This window comes from Manacus candei, unplaced genomic scaffold (genome assembly GCF_025592945.1).
Source record: "Manacus candei isolate 608988 ecotype Guabito, Panama unplaced genomic scaffold, ASM2559294v1 h1tg000051l, whole genome shotgun sequence".
NCBI classification, from domain to species: domain Eukaryota; kingdom Metazoa; phylum Chordata; class Aves; order Passeriformes; family Pipridae; genus Manacus; species Manacus candei.
In genome coordinates, this window is record NW_026138099.1 from 3047228 (window position 1) to 3060725 (window position 13498).

Below are 13498 nucleotides of genomic sequence, written 5' to 3' on the forward strand. Positions count from 1 at the left end.
TCTTTAGCCTGTACCATAGCACCTTGGCAGACAAGCTTTTACTTTGAAATAAGTAACACTGTCAAAACAACACACACTGCAAGAAACTGATTATATCAATTGAAGGATTGCAAATACTGGATGTTACTCATTTAACAGCAGAGAAACAAGAAATATATTTTATTTGGGTTGGGTTGTTTTTTGTTGGTTTTGGTGGTGGTGGTGGTGGTGGTTTGGTTTGGTTTGGTTTTTTTACACCTAAAAAAACCCCCAAACAAAACCAACAAAGAAAAACCTGAATAAGATGGCATACTGGAAGGATAATTTGCTAGCTTCAGACATACTGATGGCCTCTAAATTTACCATATTCACAAACAAGACTGAGAAGTACTCGTGTATAGCATTATGAAAACATCTTAACACACAATGGCAACCAAAAAGCACTTGCAAGATATCCAATTGCTTAAGAAGGGATACTGACTAACTATGAAAATCCTGTGATGTTGCTATACACAATCTTCTGTTTTACTGTCATGTGAGTACCAAGTTCAGATACTGCTTGGAATCTATCAAAACATCACGGAAAACCTACCTTAGGCAGAAGAGAGAGAGGAGATTGGCAATAAATATCTTCAGGCATATGGAAGGAAGAAATTGAAAACTGGAATAGATTAGTGCAAAGAATGTTATGGAGATGATAAAACAAAGTGGTACTTTCCCAATCTTTGCTGTCTTATAAGCGAGAATATAAAAGACACAGGGTGTTTAATACCACCTTTTCTCCTTCTGTCAGTCTCACTTTTAATTTCCTGTGGCAGTAAGCAACATTAAAATGTCTCACAGGCAGGTTGCTATGAACCATGCAGTAGATCCTACTTGGATAGAGGAATACAAGATTATTAGTGCTACAGAAGAGGCTTATCAGGAAATATCTGTCCAGGATTAGGTAACAGTGTGGATAGTATCTATGGAAAATAATTACCTGTATGGGCAATAATGATGTCTGTCATTTACTGATAGTTCTTATTAGGATAAAATATTTATACAGGTCGTTTCACATTTCAAACCAAAAGCCAATCATTATGGAATTGAGGTCTGGAAAGAAACTTCCTCATAGGTTTATTATCATGTAATTGTCCATAAAGGGGTTCTTCTGACTTCAACTAAGTCATGAAGCAAATGGGTAAAATAATATGTCATGGCTATCTGCTGATGCTGGATTCAGGACTAGATGGCTCATCCATTAAAAATCTGAAGATTTATTCAGTAAAAATTTGAAATCACATTATATCAATGAGAGCGGCACATACAGATTAAATTTATGATCCATGGGGTGTCTTTTCTCATTAAAAATGCAACATTAAATGACAGCTCTACATTTGAGGTACACACTGTGTTCATGCCTTCTACACTGAGCATATAAAAGGATTAAGAACATTTAGTCAAGACTTCATATACTGCAGAATGTTACAGCTTTTAATAGAACGGTGTGCCCTCAATTTGGAGGTGGATTTGATTCAGTTTACCTAAAGGCTGGAAACTCATTGACCTGTTCCTACCCTTTTTATAAGATGTGATTCCCGAAGATGGTTGCTGTGGATTTGAACACTGTGTACAAAACATCCATCAAGTATTTCTTGTGATTTTTACCATACGTTCACCTTCAGTCTTTTGGACCTGGCATTTAGAAGAAAACTCTGCTATCTTGAGAATTATTTTCTTGAAGAACCATGCACACCCCCTCCCTTTTGTTGCTTTTTATTGTCTCTGTAATTCAATCTTTAGAAATCTTTATTGCATTTAATATTAATGCATTCATCTGGAACCAGAACATAAAACAGATGTATATAGAGATACACCTATATACATACAGGTTTTAAAATAGAAAATATGCTTTGAATGAAATATAATCTATTATTAATAGCTGGAACTACACAGTTTTGACTAAAAGTAATGTATTAATTGACTGGAATAAAAAAATATTCCAAGTCATATTATACATTATACATAAATACTAGTACAATATAGATCTATGTGGAAAATCATGCATTTTTTAAAGTAATGAACTTTTTCATGATCTAAAAACTGATTGAATGTATTATTTTCTTGATTTTTTTTTTATTCCCTCGTAGTCTTACTCTTTAAGACAGATAAATTCTTATCCCTTTACTGAATTCATATTATCAGTACTTAGGTAAAGTTTTAGGAAAGTGCATGCAAATTTTAAAACAGATGTCAGCTGGTGCTGGAAAGGAACCAGAGGATGGAGAGTGATGTGCCCTTCTACCCACTATATAGGCTAGTACGTGTTTCCCAGCAGATTTGGCAACAATCCTAGATACAAGTAGCTTAATATGGAGGTGGCCAGAGGAAGTGCAGGTGTGGGAATTTCACAAAAACTGAAGTCGTGTCAGTGCATTCTGCCCGATTGTGTGCCATCACCCCGGCGGCTACCGGAGGCTACGTGGGGACAGCTTTCAGGGACTGGGCCTGAGGCAGGGGCTGAGGCGAGGGGCGAGCGGAGCTCCACGCAGCTGAGCATCGGCCGCGGCGGTGCCTTTCCCTGAGGCGTGCCAGCGCGTCCCTGCTGAAACGCGCGGCTTTGCCTTCCCCTGCAGGGCCGGGTATTAGGCGCTAAACCTGCCCGATGCCTGGCGGTCTGCCGTGTGTCCCGCTCTGCTTTCCTGCTTTCCCGCTCCAGCCAAAGGTGGAGAAGGCGTTCTCCCTTCCCTTCCTCCTTGCCTCCTCTCCGCCAGTGCCTGACAACCCGAGTCATCTCTCCTAGGATTGGAACTAAATAAAAATGTGTGCCCGCGACTGAAAACAAAGGAAGCGAAAGCAAACACGGCGGTAGGGAAGGCGCTGCTTGGCATGACAAACTACAGCAGGCAGAGCTCCTCGCGGCCATTTGGTGTGAGAATCCGCCCAGTCTCTCCCCGCGCCTCCCCTCCCCTGCCCTCCGCCGCTGTGGGGAGCGGCACAGCGCGGGCGGGGGTTCCGTTCCCCCGGCTGCTCTTCCCTGGCGTTCGGCGGCGCGGAGGGAGAGCGGGAGCGGCAGCGGGAGACAGGCCGCCATATTCCTGCACCACGCCTGCGGAGCCGATCCCTTTAAAAGTCGGTCAAGCGCGGCCCCTGCCAGTCCCCGGCAGGCCCCAGCACTGGCAGGTCCCCGGCAGCGGCCCCCCCACTCCCGCCGGAGGGGCGAGCGGCCGCGGCGAAGGGGCGGTCACGGCGAACGTCTTCCTGCCGGGCAGCGACGGTCTCGCCCACCCCGCAGGAGCCGGGCTCCCGCTCCGGGGGCGGGGAGATGTGTGCGTGTGCTGGGCGGGGGAGGGATTAGCGGGCATTAGCACTTCTACGGGAGGTGGGGTGGTCGCATCGGAGGGCGGCGGGGGTGTTGGCGGCCGCCAGGGACACTCGGGGACCGCGCAGGCTGCGGGCGGCGGCGAGGGAAGGGGGGCAGCGGGGCGAGGGGCGGCTGGGCTAGGTAACGCTGCTGCTGCCGCCGCGGTGGATGTTTCCATGTTGTTTGGTGCATGATTTAGAGGAGAGGAGGAGTTGTCAGCTCCAGGGAGCAGGGATCCGCGCCGCCAGCGGCCCTGCCTTTCTTCTCGCCCCTGTGTGGCATCGAGGCGGCTCCGCCTGCGCGCCTGCCCTGCGGCGGCCCCCGGGCTCTCGAAGAGTGCCTGTGCCCCCCGGGGCCGGAGCGGCGGCGGGGTGCGTGTGTGCGAGTGTGCGTGCGGGTTTAGGGGGGGTGGGGGCTGTGTCTGAACCAGCTAGGAAGAATGACTCTGGAGTCCATCATGGCGTGCTGCCTGAGCGAGGAAGCTAAGGAAGCCCGGCGGATCAACGACGAGATCGAGCGGCAGCTGCGCCGGGACAAGCGGGACGCCCGCCGGGAGCTGAAGCTGCTGCTGCTGGGTGAGTGCGGGGCTGCCGCCGCCCGGCTCGGCCCGCTCGCCTCGGGCCGTCGCCGGCGCGCACCCCTCAGGTACCGCCGGGGCTGCAGCCTGGGCATCGCCATCGCCCCGGGCGCCCTCCGGCCGGCGCGGGGCGGGGCGCAGGCAGTCGACAGCGGGCCGGGCCGGGCCGGCGGCGATGCCCGCGGTGCCCCCGGGCGCTCGCCGCCCCCACCGCGGGGAGCCACAGGCCGAGTTCTCGCCGCGGGGAGCGGGGCGTTTGTGCCCGCCCGCGGGCTTCGCCGGCGGGGTGGGCTCGGTGTGGGAGGGGAAGCGGCGTTCCAAAATGGAGAGGGGACGGATCGGGGGTGAGTGACGAGGTGCGGGGCTCGGGGCAAATGTCGGGGTGTGTGAGAGATCGATGGCAGCGAAGCAGTTTAAGGAAGGGACTCGCAGGGGGAGTCGCTGTGCAGATCGATGGTGGCGGGTGTAATATCTGCATTGTTCCGTGAGGTTCGGGAAGGTTGTTAGCTCACCGGTTGCATTTTCTTATTGTGATTTTTATTTCATGAGGTAAAGTGGGTGCTCGGCGTGTGCACCAACTCGTATAAAGAAAAGGGAGCCGCAAAGGCACAGATGCACATGCCAAGCTGAGAGGGAACCTGAAGTGTGCAGGATGATCACAGGATCTTTAATACCGTTGGAATCCACCCACTGGTCAGGAAATACAATCTACTTTATCATTTCTCCTTAATTAAAACAGAGGTTGTTTTTTTTTTAGAGCTGCAGTTATGCAGAGATAGCTTTTATTTAATAGACGTACGTTAAAATAAGCCTTTTGAATTAAAATACGCCTGCCCATGTCCAGTGTGATGTACTGTGTCGTGTAATATGGTTTCTGCCTGGGACTCACAGGCCTTGAAATACATTTTCACTGCTGTCTGGTGTGTGTATGAGAGGGGATGTTCCAAATGGATGCGGGATGTTTACGGTGAAGATATTTGTCTTGGATCATGTAACGATTTATACTGGGAGAGTAAACTGCCTTTTCAATGAGGTAAGGCAAGTTGAAGCCCGAATATGTTTTAGTGCTTCCATACGAATATGCTATTTCCTGCAGCTTGTCTTCTGGATATGGAGAAGAGCGTCGGGATTATTTAACTGTGTGGGAGGGGTGTGGTGAACATCGATGCAGCACTCGCAGTAATAACATTTTGTCTCATTTTGGTCTGATTTTGGTTTATGTCAGTGCATGTTGTGACTTTAAGGATTTGCAAAGAAGATTGCAAAGTAGCTTGCTTAATATTATTATGGATGTTTAAGTATGATTAATGACATACACTTGATTCAGGAGAGGCAGTTCGTAGATTTGATTTGTTACTTAGGTCCAAATTGTGTCTTGTGTTTTCCTGATTTTTCTTGCAGTAGTGCTAGAGACTTCTCCCAGATTTTCAGAGATGTATGAAATTTACTAAACAAGACTAGTATATGTTCCCTAGAGAAAAGATTCAGAGATCCACTTCTGCAGTTGGGAATGCAGAGCTTGTGCTGCTTCACGAGGTCCTCCCACTGCTAAACAGTTGTGGCATTGCTTTGGACCAGATGGTACTTGGTGACTTGAGGGACAATAGAGGAGAAGCCAACCCATAAAAAGGGTTAGGGAAAACTGTTTTGTGTTTTGCATTCATCATCAACGCCAACTTCCAACAGGCTTGTGAAGGCATAAGCGTAAGAGGGGTGAACTTCGGCTGCTCATACTTAATAGTGTATCTGTATACGTGGGTAGTAAAACTGGTACAGAAATTGTTACTGTGCACACATTTTTTGCCTTTTGTTTTGTCAGGCTCTGTCATATGTTAGACTGAAACTGCTTGTCCACGGTTGGATTTAACACTTAATGATTTAACACTTAATTGTCTTGTAAAACACAGTGTGGTGGTGAACCACTCTTGGAATCTTTGTATGGAGTAGGGATTCAGGATTCAATTTCTAAACAAATTTTAGGGAAACTTCTTTAATTAGTGTGGTTTTTTGCACATTAGCACTTTTTTTTTGAGTCACTTTCATTGCTTCCCCAGCCTAGGAAATTGCTCAGTTGTTAAGTTTGTGTTGTTTCTGTGGGTCATTCATATGGTTATAAGACAGACAAAACCATTTTAAAATGAAAAAGTATTCATTAAAAATGCTAAGGCTGATAGCGTGAAAACCATCTGAAGCTGCTTAATGTCACTTTGGTTTTTTTATATTCAATAGACCTTTACTGTCCCATTACATCTCTTACACCCTTACTTTTAAAGGGAAAAATCACTAGTGTAAACATAAGCAAACACGTTTGCTTTGGTTTTTCTTTTTTTTTCCTTTTCATTTTTTTTTGTCAGAAGTGCGAACTTCCCAGTCTCAGTGTGTAAAGTATTGTGGGTCTGAAAAGTGGGTTAAGGGCTTTTAAATATTGGACTGAAGGATATTCTTTGGCTCATAAAAAGAGCACTAGCACAAATTAAGCTGAACCTTGTTAAGTGACTTTACGTGTTTTTCACACTTGTTGCAAGTGCAAAGTAAAAGATATTATTAACTCAAAGGGTTCTAAGGCACAAACAAGTGTATCTGTGCCAGGTTGTTTTCTTACACTTGTTTAAAAATTAGATGTGCACACGTAAAAATGTATATATGTAGCAAACATAAAAAAAAAAATTAACATTTTTGGATCAAGAGAAAAGGTTTTTTTCCTCCTTAGCTTGCGAAAGAGATAGTGCTTTCTTGGAAAATTAGTTTCCTCTTGATTGTTACTGTCTGACGCACACAATGTGCTCGATACACCATTTTTATCTGTTAATGATATCTTTTTACTTCTCATGGAATCACAGAGTTCAAAATCTGAAGTCATTTGCAGAAAACTTTTACTGTGTGCTGAGATTATTTTTAGGTATTCATTTAAAAATAAACATTCTATGTGATTAAACATTAAAATAGCACTTTTAGGTACTTTATTGTACATCATTGCTTGCTTTTTTTAAGAGATTAGAACAAGATAAAGTATATTTTTGCTGTTGTGATTCTGGAAAGCCAGAATCAATAAATATGCACTGAAGCATGTTACATGGTAGTAGTTCGGCTAACACAAGTTGGCTGTAGTATTTCAAGGCACTTTGGAACACATTCAGTCTTCCACCGAATTTGGTTTTAATCTCTTGTATTTTCCAAACTCTTCTGGATTTCATTACCGCTGAACACTTTGCAAAACCTTGTGAATGTTCTCCAGAGCTTACAGTTGTTAATATCCATCCATTGTTTGCTGTTAGCTGTAAAAACATATTGTTTTTGTAATTATGGGGAAAAAAGAGGTGTTTTAATGTTTTGTATTAGCATATGTGAATGTATGCTTCATGCTGGTACTTTAGGCATATATATATGTATATGTATATATTTATTTTTAAGTAGGAAAAGCTATATGCTGTAGGAAAAGCTATATGCTGTATTTCTATGTATATAATTTTTCCTTGTCATCCATGGAACTTTTGCATGGTCTCAGAAAGCAGCATTTAAGCCTGCATGACAGATTTTTGCCATAAACCATCAATCTGAGACATCCTTTGCCTGTAGACTCTATATATTAATATTATACGCTATTTTCTCAGTAGGAAATGCCTTGTGTATCTAAGAAAATAGTCTGCCAGTATTGTGCTAGCTATGCCTACATAACTGCAAACCCTGGCCAAATGAAGCACTGGAGGTGTGTTTGACAGTGCTGTTTTGCAGCATTTTGGTTGGTGTGTGTCATAGGCAAAGCATGTTTTTTAAGGGAGAGGTGTTTCTTATGTTGAAGATAGTAGATATGTCAGTGAAGAGACTTGCGTGATGTGAGTGTCCTTCTATTCTGTGTTAGCAAAGGAAATAGGTGGACAATAAACCATTTGAATTGGCATGAGCAGCAGTCTTATGTGAAAAGATGCTTTTGAACCTAAGGTGAAACAAGCAAGCTTCCTTATTTTTCCTGTAGTGTGTATTTGTATCAGTCTGCCCTATTTAGGTAATTGACACAGTATATATTTACAACTGTTAAATGAACAAATAGTTAACCTACATCATTAGGTGTTGTAACTAGATTATGAAATATCTCTTGTTTAGCAGAAGCTGTTTCTGAGGAAATGTAATTTCAATTTGGATGTAAAACACCTTGATATATTCTTATATAGACATATATGTCCATATATAAAAATATCTTTTTTTTTCCTGTTAGGAAAGCACAAATCATCAGTTGGATATCTGTGTGATAATGTAAAGAACATGTATTTAGAAAATAATTAGGAATATATTTATTTTTAGTGCATCACAAGTGGATATTTTGTTTGCAGCCATTGAAAAGGGTTTGTTGCTTTTTTTATTTTTTTTGCTGCTTGAGAAGTAATCTGCACCCACTGAAGTTAGTAGGAACTACCTGAGGGTCTGAAGAGTCAAAGAATTCAGACTGATTTAATTTTATTTAAATATCAAAGAGCCAGGTGACCCCAAGTTTGTGTGTTACACTGACAAATACAATAATAAGTGTAGGATGAAAAAATACATATTGAGCAGAAAAACCCTTTGAGAATGGGCATTTGACTGTGTACTGCAAGTTAGGAAATAATAATTCTGCTCCTTTAGTTGCTTCAAATTGTTTTTTCTGGTATATAGTGGTATATATACAGCAATTGCATAGGGAAGAGCACTTCCTTGCAATCTCTGCAAAATTAATCCTGGGGAGGTGTGAAATAAAGTAAGGTAAATATGTGATTAATGGTGATCAGCTTTATGGCAGTAATAGAATGCTATAGACACTGAGCATTTTCTCCTTACCCAGCTGAATGATGTAAGACTCAGGAAAAATCTGTTTCTTGTGCTTGAATGCTACTGTGTATGAACAGCTGTTAGTGAAAAAGTATCAAAATTGTTCAGCATTCATGTTTTATTTACTGTAATTACCAAACCGGGCAAGAACGAAGAGCAGGGAAGCAGTAGAAAACAAGGGAAGAATTAGCATGTAGGAGACACTAGGAAGGCCTATACGTGGTGTTAGCTGTAAAGAAGGAAGCATGCGGCAGGCTTTGAATATTACTAACTCTATGCAAAGAAATTAGATGTATTAACACTGGATGGCAGAAGTCTAAGATGTACCGTAATTTGAGAAGTTAAACTTTTTCAAAGTTACTGGAGGAGTTCCAGGAACAGCACAAACGTTTTTTCAGGCTAAACTAAAGTTTAAATCTTGAATATTCTGAAAGCACATTGTTTCCTCAGTAAGTAAAGCTGATCCAGAGACTAAACTGAAGGGTACTTGTCTACAAATTTTTGTCCTTTGTAGGTTTTCAAAGGACAAATGGCATGGAATAGTCAAACTACTTAATTTGCACACTATGCTTAGTGTTTAGCAGTACTGTAGAGTTTTATCCCAGTACCCAAAGCAGATGCTGTTGCCAACAGGAAAGTGCTGTTGGTTTCATTTTGCATTTGAGAAAGTGGTGTGGCTATTCCAGAAACAAAAATAAAACCCACCAGGAAGATTCCTTCTTTGTTCATCCATTAAGGCAGAATCATCTGGAAAACTGCTGGTATGAACTGTATGGTTTAGGTGAGCCGCACTCTGGTGGTTCAGCTCACCTTTCTGTGATAAACAGGTGGTGTGCAATATGTGCATTGCTTGAATAAAGGAACAGAACATCGGGAAGTTTATGAAAGCGAAAACACCTTGTGATTCAATAATTTGAAAAGATAGAGGCTGTGTCACTATTGCTTCAGCACAGCTGAGCTGTGTGTTGACACCTTCATCTGTGAGCTCTGCTGTTTGTAATTTAGATTGACCTGCTTTTTGTATGGAAGATGCATCTATTAGGAATGAATGAGACCAGACAGTTTTGGCTAGTGCCTGAGTCTGGGCCTGTTTTTGTCTCAGAGCAGATATGTGGATAAAATGTTTGCCCAAGGTCCTGTCCTCACTGATTATCTATGTCTTTTGTTTTCTATCTAGGAGAATGTCATGGTGGTCCTTCTTGAAGTATTTAGCGACTCAGTCCCAGCTGTCAAAAGTCTGTTGAAGGAGGATTTGTTTTTCCCAAGGGAAACTGTGGAAAGGGCAGTTAAATTTTGAAATACGTTATATTCCCCCACCCATACCTGGTCTTCTCTTCTCTGAGGAGATGAGTGCAGTAAGATCCTTAACTCCTTTGATGTTTACTGTACAATACACCTCTAATCTTAGTATTGCCAAATGTGGATCAGAAGGGTGTTTTCCCAGATGGGGTTAGCCACTTTCAAGTTAGATCCAGGATGGAAGCTCAGGTTTTTGTTCTGTAGGAACTTGGTGTATCTGGATGTGATAGAAACTCAACCTGCTAGAGATTCTTTCAGTAAATGGGAATCAAGTTAAAAATTACTAGTTTAGTTACGATACAGGCACAAAATACCATTCTTGATCATGGTTTTACAGACTGAGGTACTATGTAGAGAATATGTCTTAGGTACATTTTTAAATTCTTCATTAGGGAGAAAATATTTTAGATTTAATAGTATTGGTTCTTGCAGCACAGACTATACATTACTGCTTAGTCTTGCTAATGTGTCTGTCACGGTATGTGAGCTATATGCTCATTGGCCACTATCATACTGCTTCTTGGTTGTTGGCTAGTTCATTCCTCCACCAGCTGCAAACTCAAAAGGAACAAGATAATCTTTGTCAGGAATCTTTGTACTGAATGAGAACATTTCTGTGAATTAAAGAAAGTTGCTTTTATCTCCTTGTTCTGTAAACCCACCACAGGAGTTTTTAAATCTTAAAGTCTTCAATGTTAATGGTAATTATCTTGCTTGTATTAGAGAATATTGAAAAAGAATTCTGAAAGCTATTCCAGCCCACATTTCAGGGTGAATAGAGTCATCCAGAAAGCCAGATGGAAGGCTTCTGTAGCATCAACTGCTTACTTAGAAGGTCTGAAAGACTCAAATGCATAGAAGTCGGAAAAGATGCTGTCAGTCTTTGATTTTTGGGAATTGATCATGCTTGGAAAACTGAGGATCAAGTATGGAATATGTATTTTGCTGATACTGAGTTTACAAAGCACTGTGTCAGTTGGTCTCATAGACCAGAACAGTAAAAACAATGGAAATTAAATGCAGAAAAATAAAGGCATCGTTCATGTATCTTGCATAGATTCTTCTATAGACATCCAGGTACTTGCAGCATCTGATGTTTGCCTTTTTGGAGTCTGCTGTCTAGATGGTGTTGAAATGAAACATTTCTGTTGGTAGTGAAAACCTTTCAAAGATGACTTGCAAAAAGGAACAATAGAAACAAACAAAAACTGCAAACAACCCCAAAATACTCCTTTCTAAAGTTTGCTTTAACTCACTTGATCTTTTAGGAGAGAAAATAATGATACTTACAGTACTTCTCACTTGTATTTCTTTTTATTTGTTTGTTTTTAAAAAGGAAATAATAGTAGCCTGGAAACAGAATCAGAGTGTGGTTTTGCTGGGGAAAAAAGCCCAAAGAATAAAACACATGTTCTTACACCAATATTTGCGTAGCTCTGTTAAAGTCTCATTTGCTTCTTTTAATTTCTTGTTTGTGTGTTAATGGAACATGATGCTTTGTCACTGTTTTTGAAAATACTTCATGTCAGTTTAGTCTCTCCTGTCCTGAGACTGCCATTTTTTATTAGAGGTTTTTATGATGTATGCACCTGGTCATCATTAACGATGACGGGATTGGTAGCTTATCTCAAAGTGCAGGCCACCAAGCAGCTGTCTGACTGACTTTCGAAGACTGCTGACCTTACCCATTACTGAAAGAGAGACTTAGAGATCCAAGTCCGTTTATTTCATTACCATTCTCCTAATCCATCCAAACTCCTTTTAAGTGAATTTTTTGGAGGGGTTTCATCTGGGAAGTTACAGGCGTTGCACATCACGGTGAAGGGATTTAGTGTAAATTCCCCATGACAAACACTTGAGAAACTTTTTTCAGTCTCCCAAGACGGGGAAACCTCTTTCGCAGTGCTAAAACTCAAGCCAAAACTCAGTCTGTAACTTAGCTTTAGTCTTTTAAGAGTATCTGTTCCACGATCTAAAGATCCGTTAAAACGTATGAAAGACAGGGATATGACTATAGAGTCAGCCAACAGGCTTCACAAAGGACTAACTATGCCCAACTAATCTTATGGCCTTCTATGATGGAGTAACTGTATTGGTGGACAAAGGAGAGCTAGAGATGTCATCTCTCTAGGCCTCTGTAAGGCCTTTGATATGGTGTCCCCCACATCATTCTTACTGTTAAAGTAAGAAAAACAAAAACAAGTTCGTTTCACTTGTCACAAGATGGACTCTTTAATGAATAAAGAACTGGCTTGGTGGCTGCATCCAAAGAGTTATGGTCAGTGGCTTAACGTCCAAGTGGAAACAATAATCAGTGGTGTCCCTCAAGGAATCGTGCTGTTTAATATCTTCATTATGACATAGGCAGTGGGATTGAGTTGTACCCTCAACAGATTTCCAGGTGCCACCAAGCTCAGAGGTGCAGTTGGTACACTTGAGGGAAGGAAAGTGGGCCCATAGGAACCTCACAAGGTTCAACAAGGGCAAGTGCAAGGTCCTGGGTGCATTGCCACTGGGTTGAGGCAACCCCTGACATCAGTACAGAGTGGGGGATGAATGGATTGAGAGTACCCCTGTGCAGAAGGACTTGGGGGTACTGGTGAATGAAAAATTGGACATGAGTGGGCAGTGTGCACTTGCAGCCCAGAAAACTGGGGTATCCTGTACTGCATCAGAAGTCTGGCTGTTAGGTCAAGGGAATTGATTCTTCTCTGGTGAGACCCTACCTAGAGTCCTGTGTGTAGCTCTGGAGTCCTCAGCACAAGAACAATATGGACCTTTTAGAGTGAGTTCAGAGGAGGACCATAAAAATGGTCAGAGAGTGAAGCACCTCTCCTATGAAGAGAGGCTGAGATAGCGTGGGTTGTTCAGCCTGGGGAAGAGAAGGTGCTGGGGAGACCTTGCAGCAGCCTTTCAATCTACAAAAAGAGTGTATAAGAAAGATGGAGAAAGACCTTTTGCCAGGGTCTGTAAGTGACAGGACAAGGGAGAACAGCTTTAAACGGGAGGAGGGTAGGTTTAGATTAGATATTAGGAAAAACTTCTTTGCCGTGAGGGTGATGAGGCGCTGGAACAGGATGCCCAGAGAAGCTGTGGATGCCCCATCCCTGGAAATAGCATGAGATTTTTTGTACTGTGTTCCATTTCCTCTTGGTCTCTCTTTATCTTATCATTGAAATGGTAAATAAATTAAAGGAGATTATAAATATTTACTCTGATCAATGAAAAGATGGATTTCATTTAAGTGAATGTCCTGGTTTAGCACCTGATTTCATAGGAAGGCAGAACAGACAATTTAGGAGTAAATTTGCATTCATCTAAATGTAAAATTGAGTATTATCAACAAACTGAACAAAGATTCACTGTAATTACTGATTTTCAGTAAATTGACTGGCAGCATGTTTCACGGAATCACAGACTGGTTTGGGTGGGAAAGGATCTTAAAGATCATGTCATTCCAACCCACTAACATGGACAGGTACACCTTTCACTAGAGA

General features: G+C 42.2%; 1 protein-coding gene across 2 annotated transcripts in view; it reads left to right on the forward strand.

Annotated features, from left to right (window-relative positions):
- Positions 1-3681: 3681 nt before the first annotated feature.
- The window catches only part of LOC127477300 (guanine nucleotide-binding protein G(q) subunit alpha), a 131963-nt gene continuing 122146 nt past the window's right edge, over positions 3682-13498 (forward strand). Inside the window, exon 1 of one of the 2 annotated variants that reach the window (XM_051801490.1) lies at positions 3682-3900. In XM_051801490.1, coding sequence (XP_051657450.1) covers positions 3765-3900 — 136 coding nt within the window. In that variant the 5' untranslated portion in view covers positions 3682-3764. Of the gene's footprint in view, positions 3901-4220; positions 4247-13498 lie in introns of those variants that run through there. The other variant, XM_051801492.1, reaches the window with a different exon arrangement.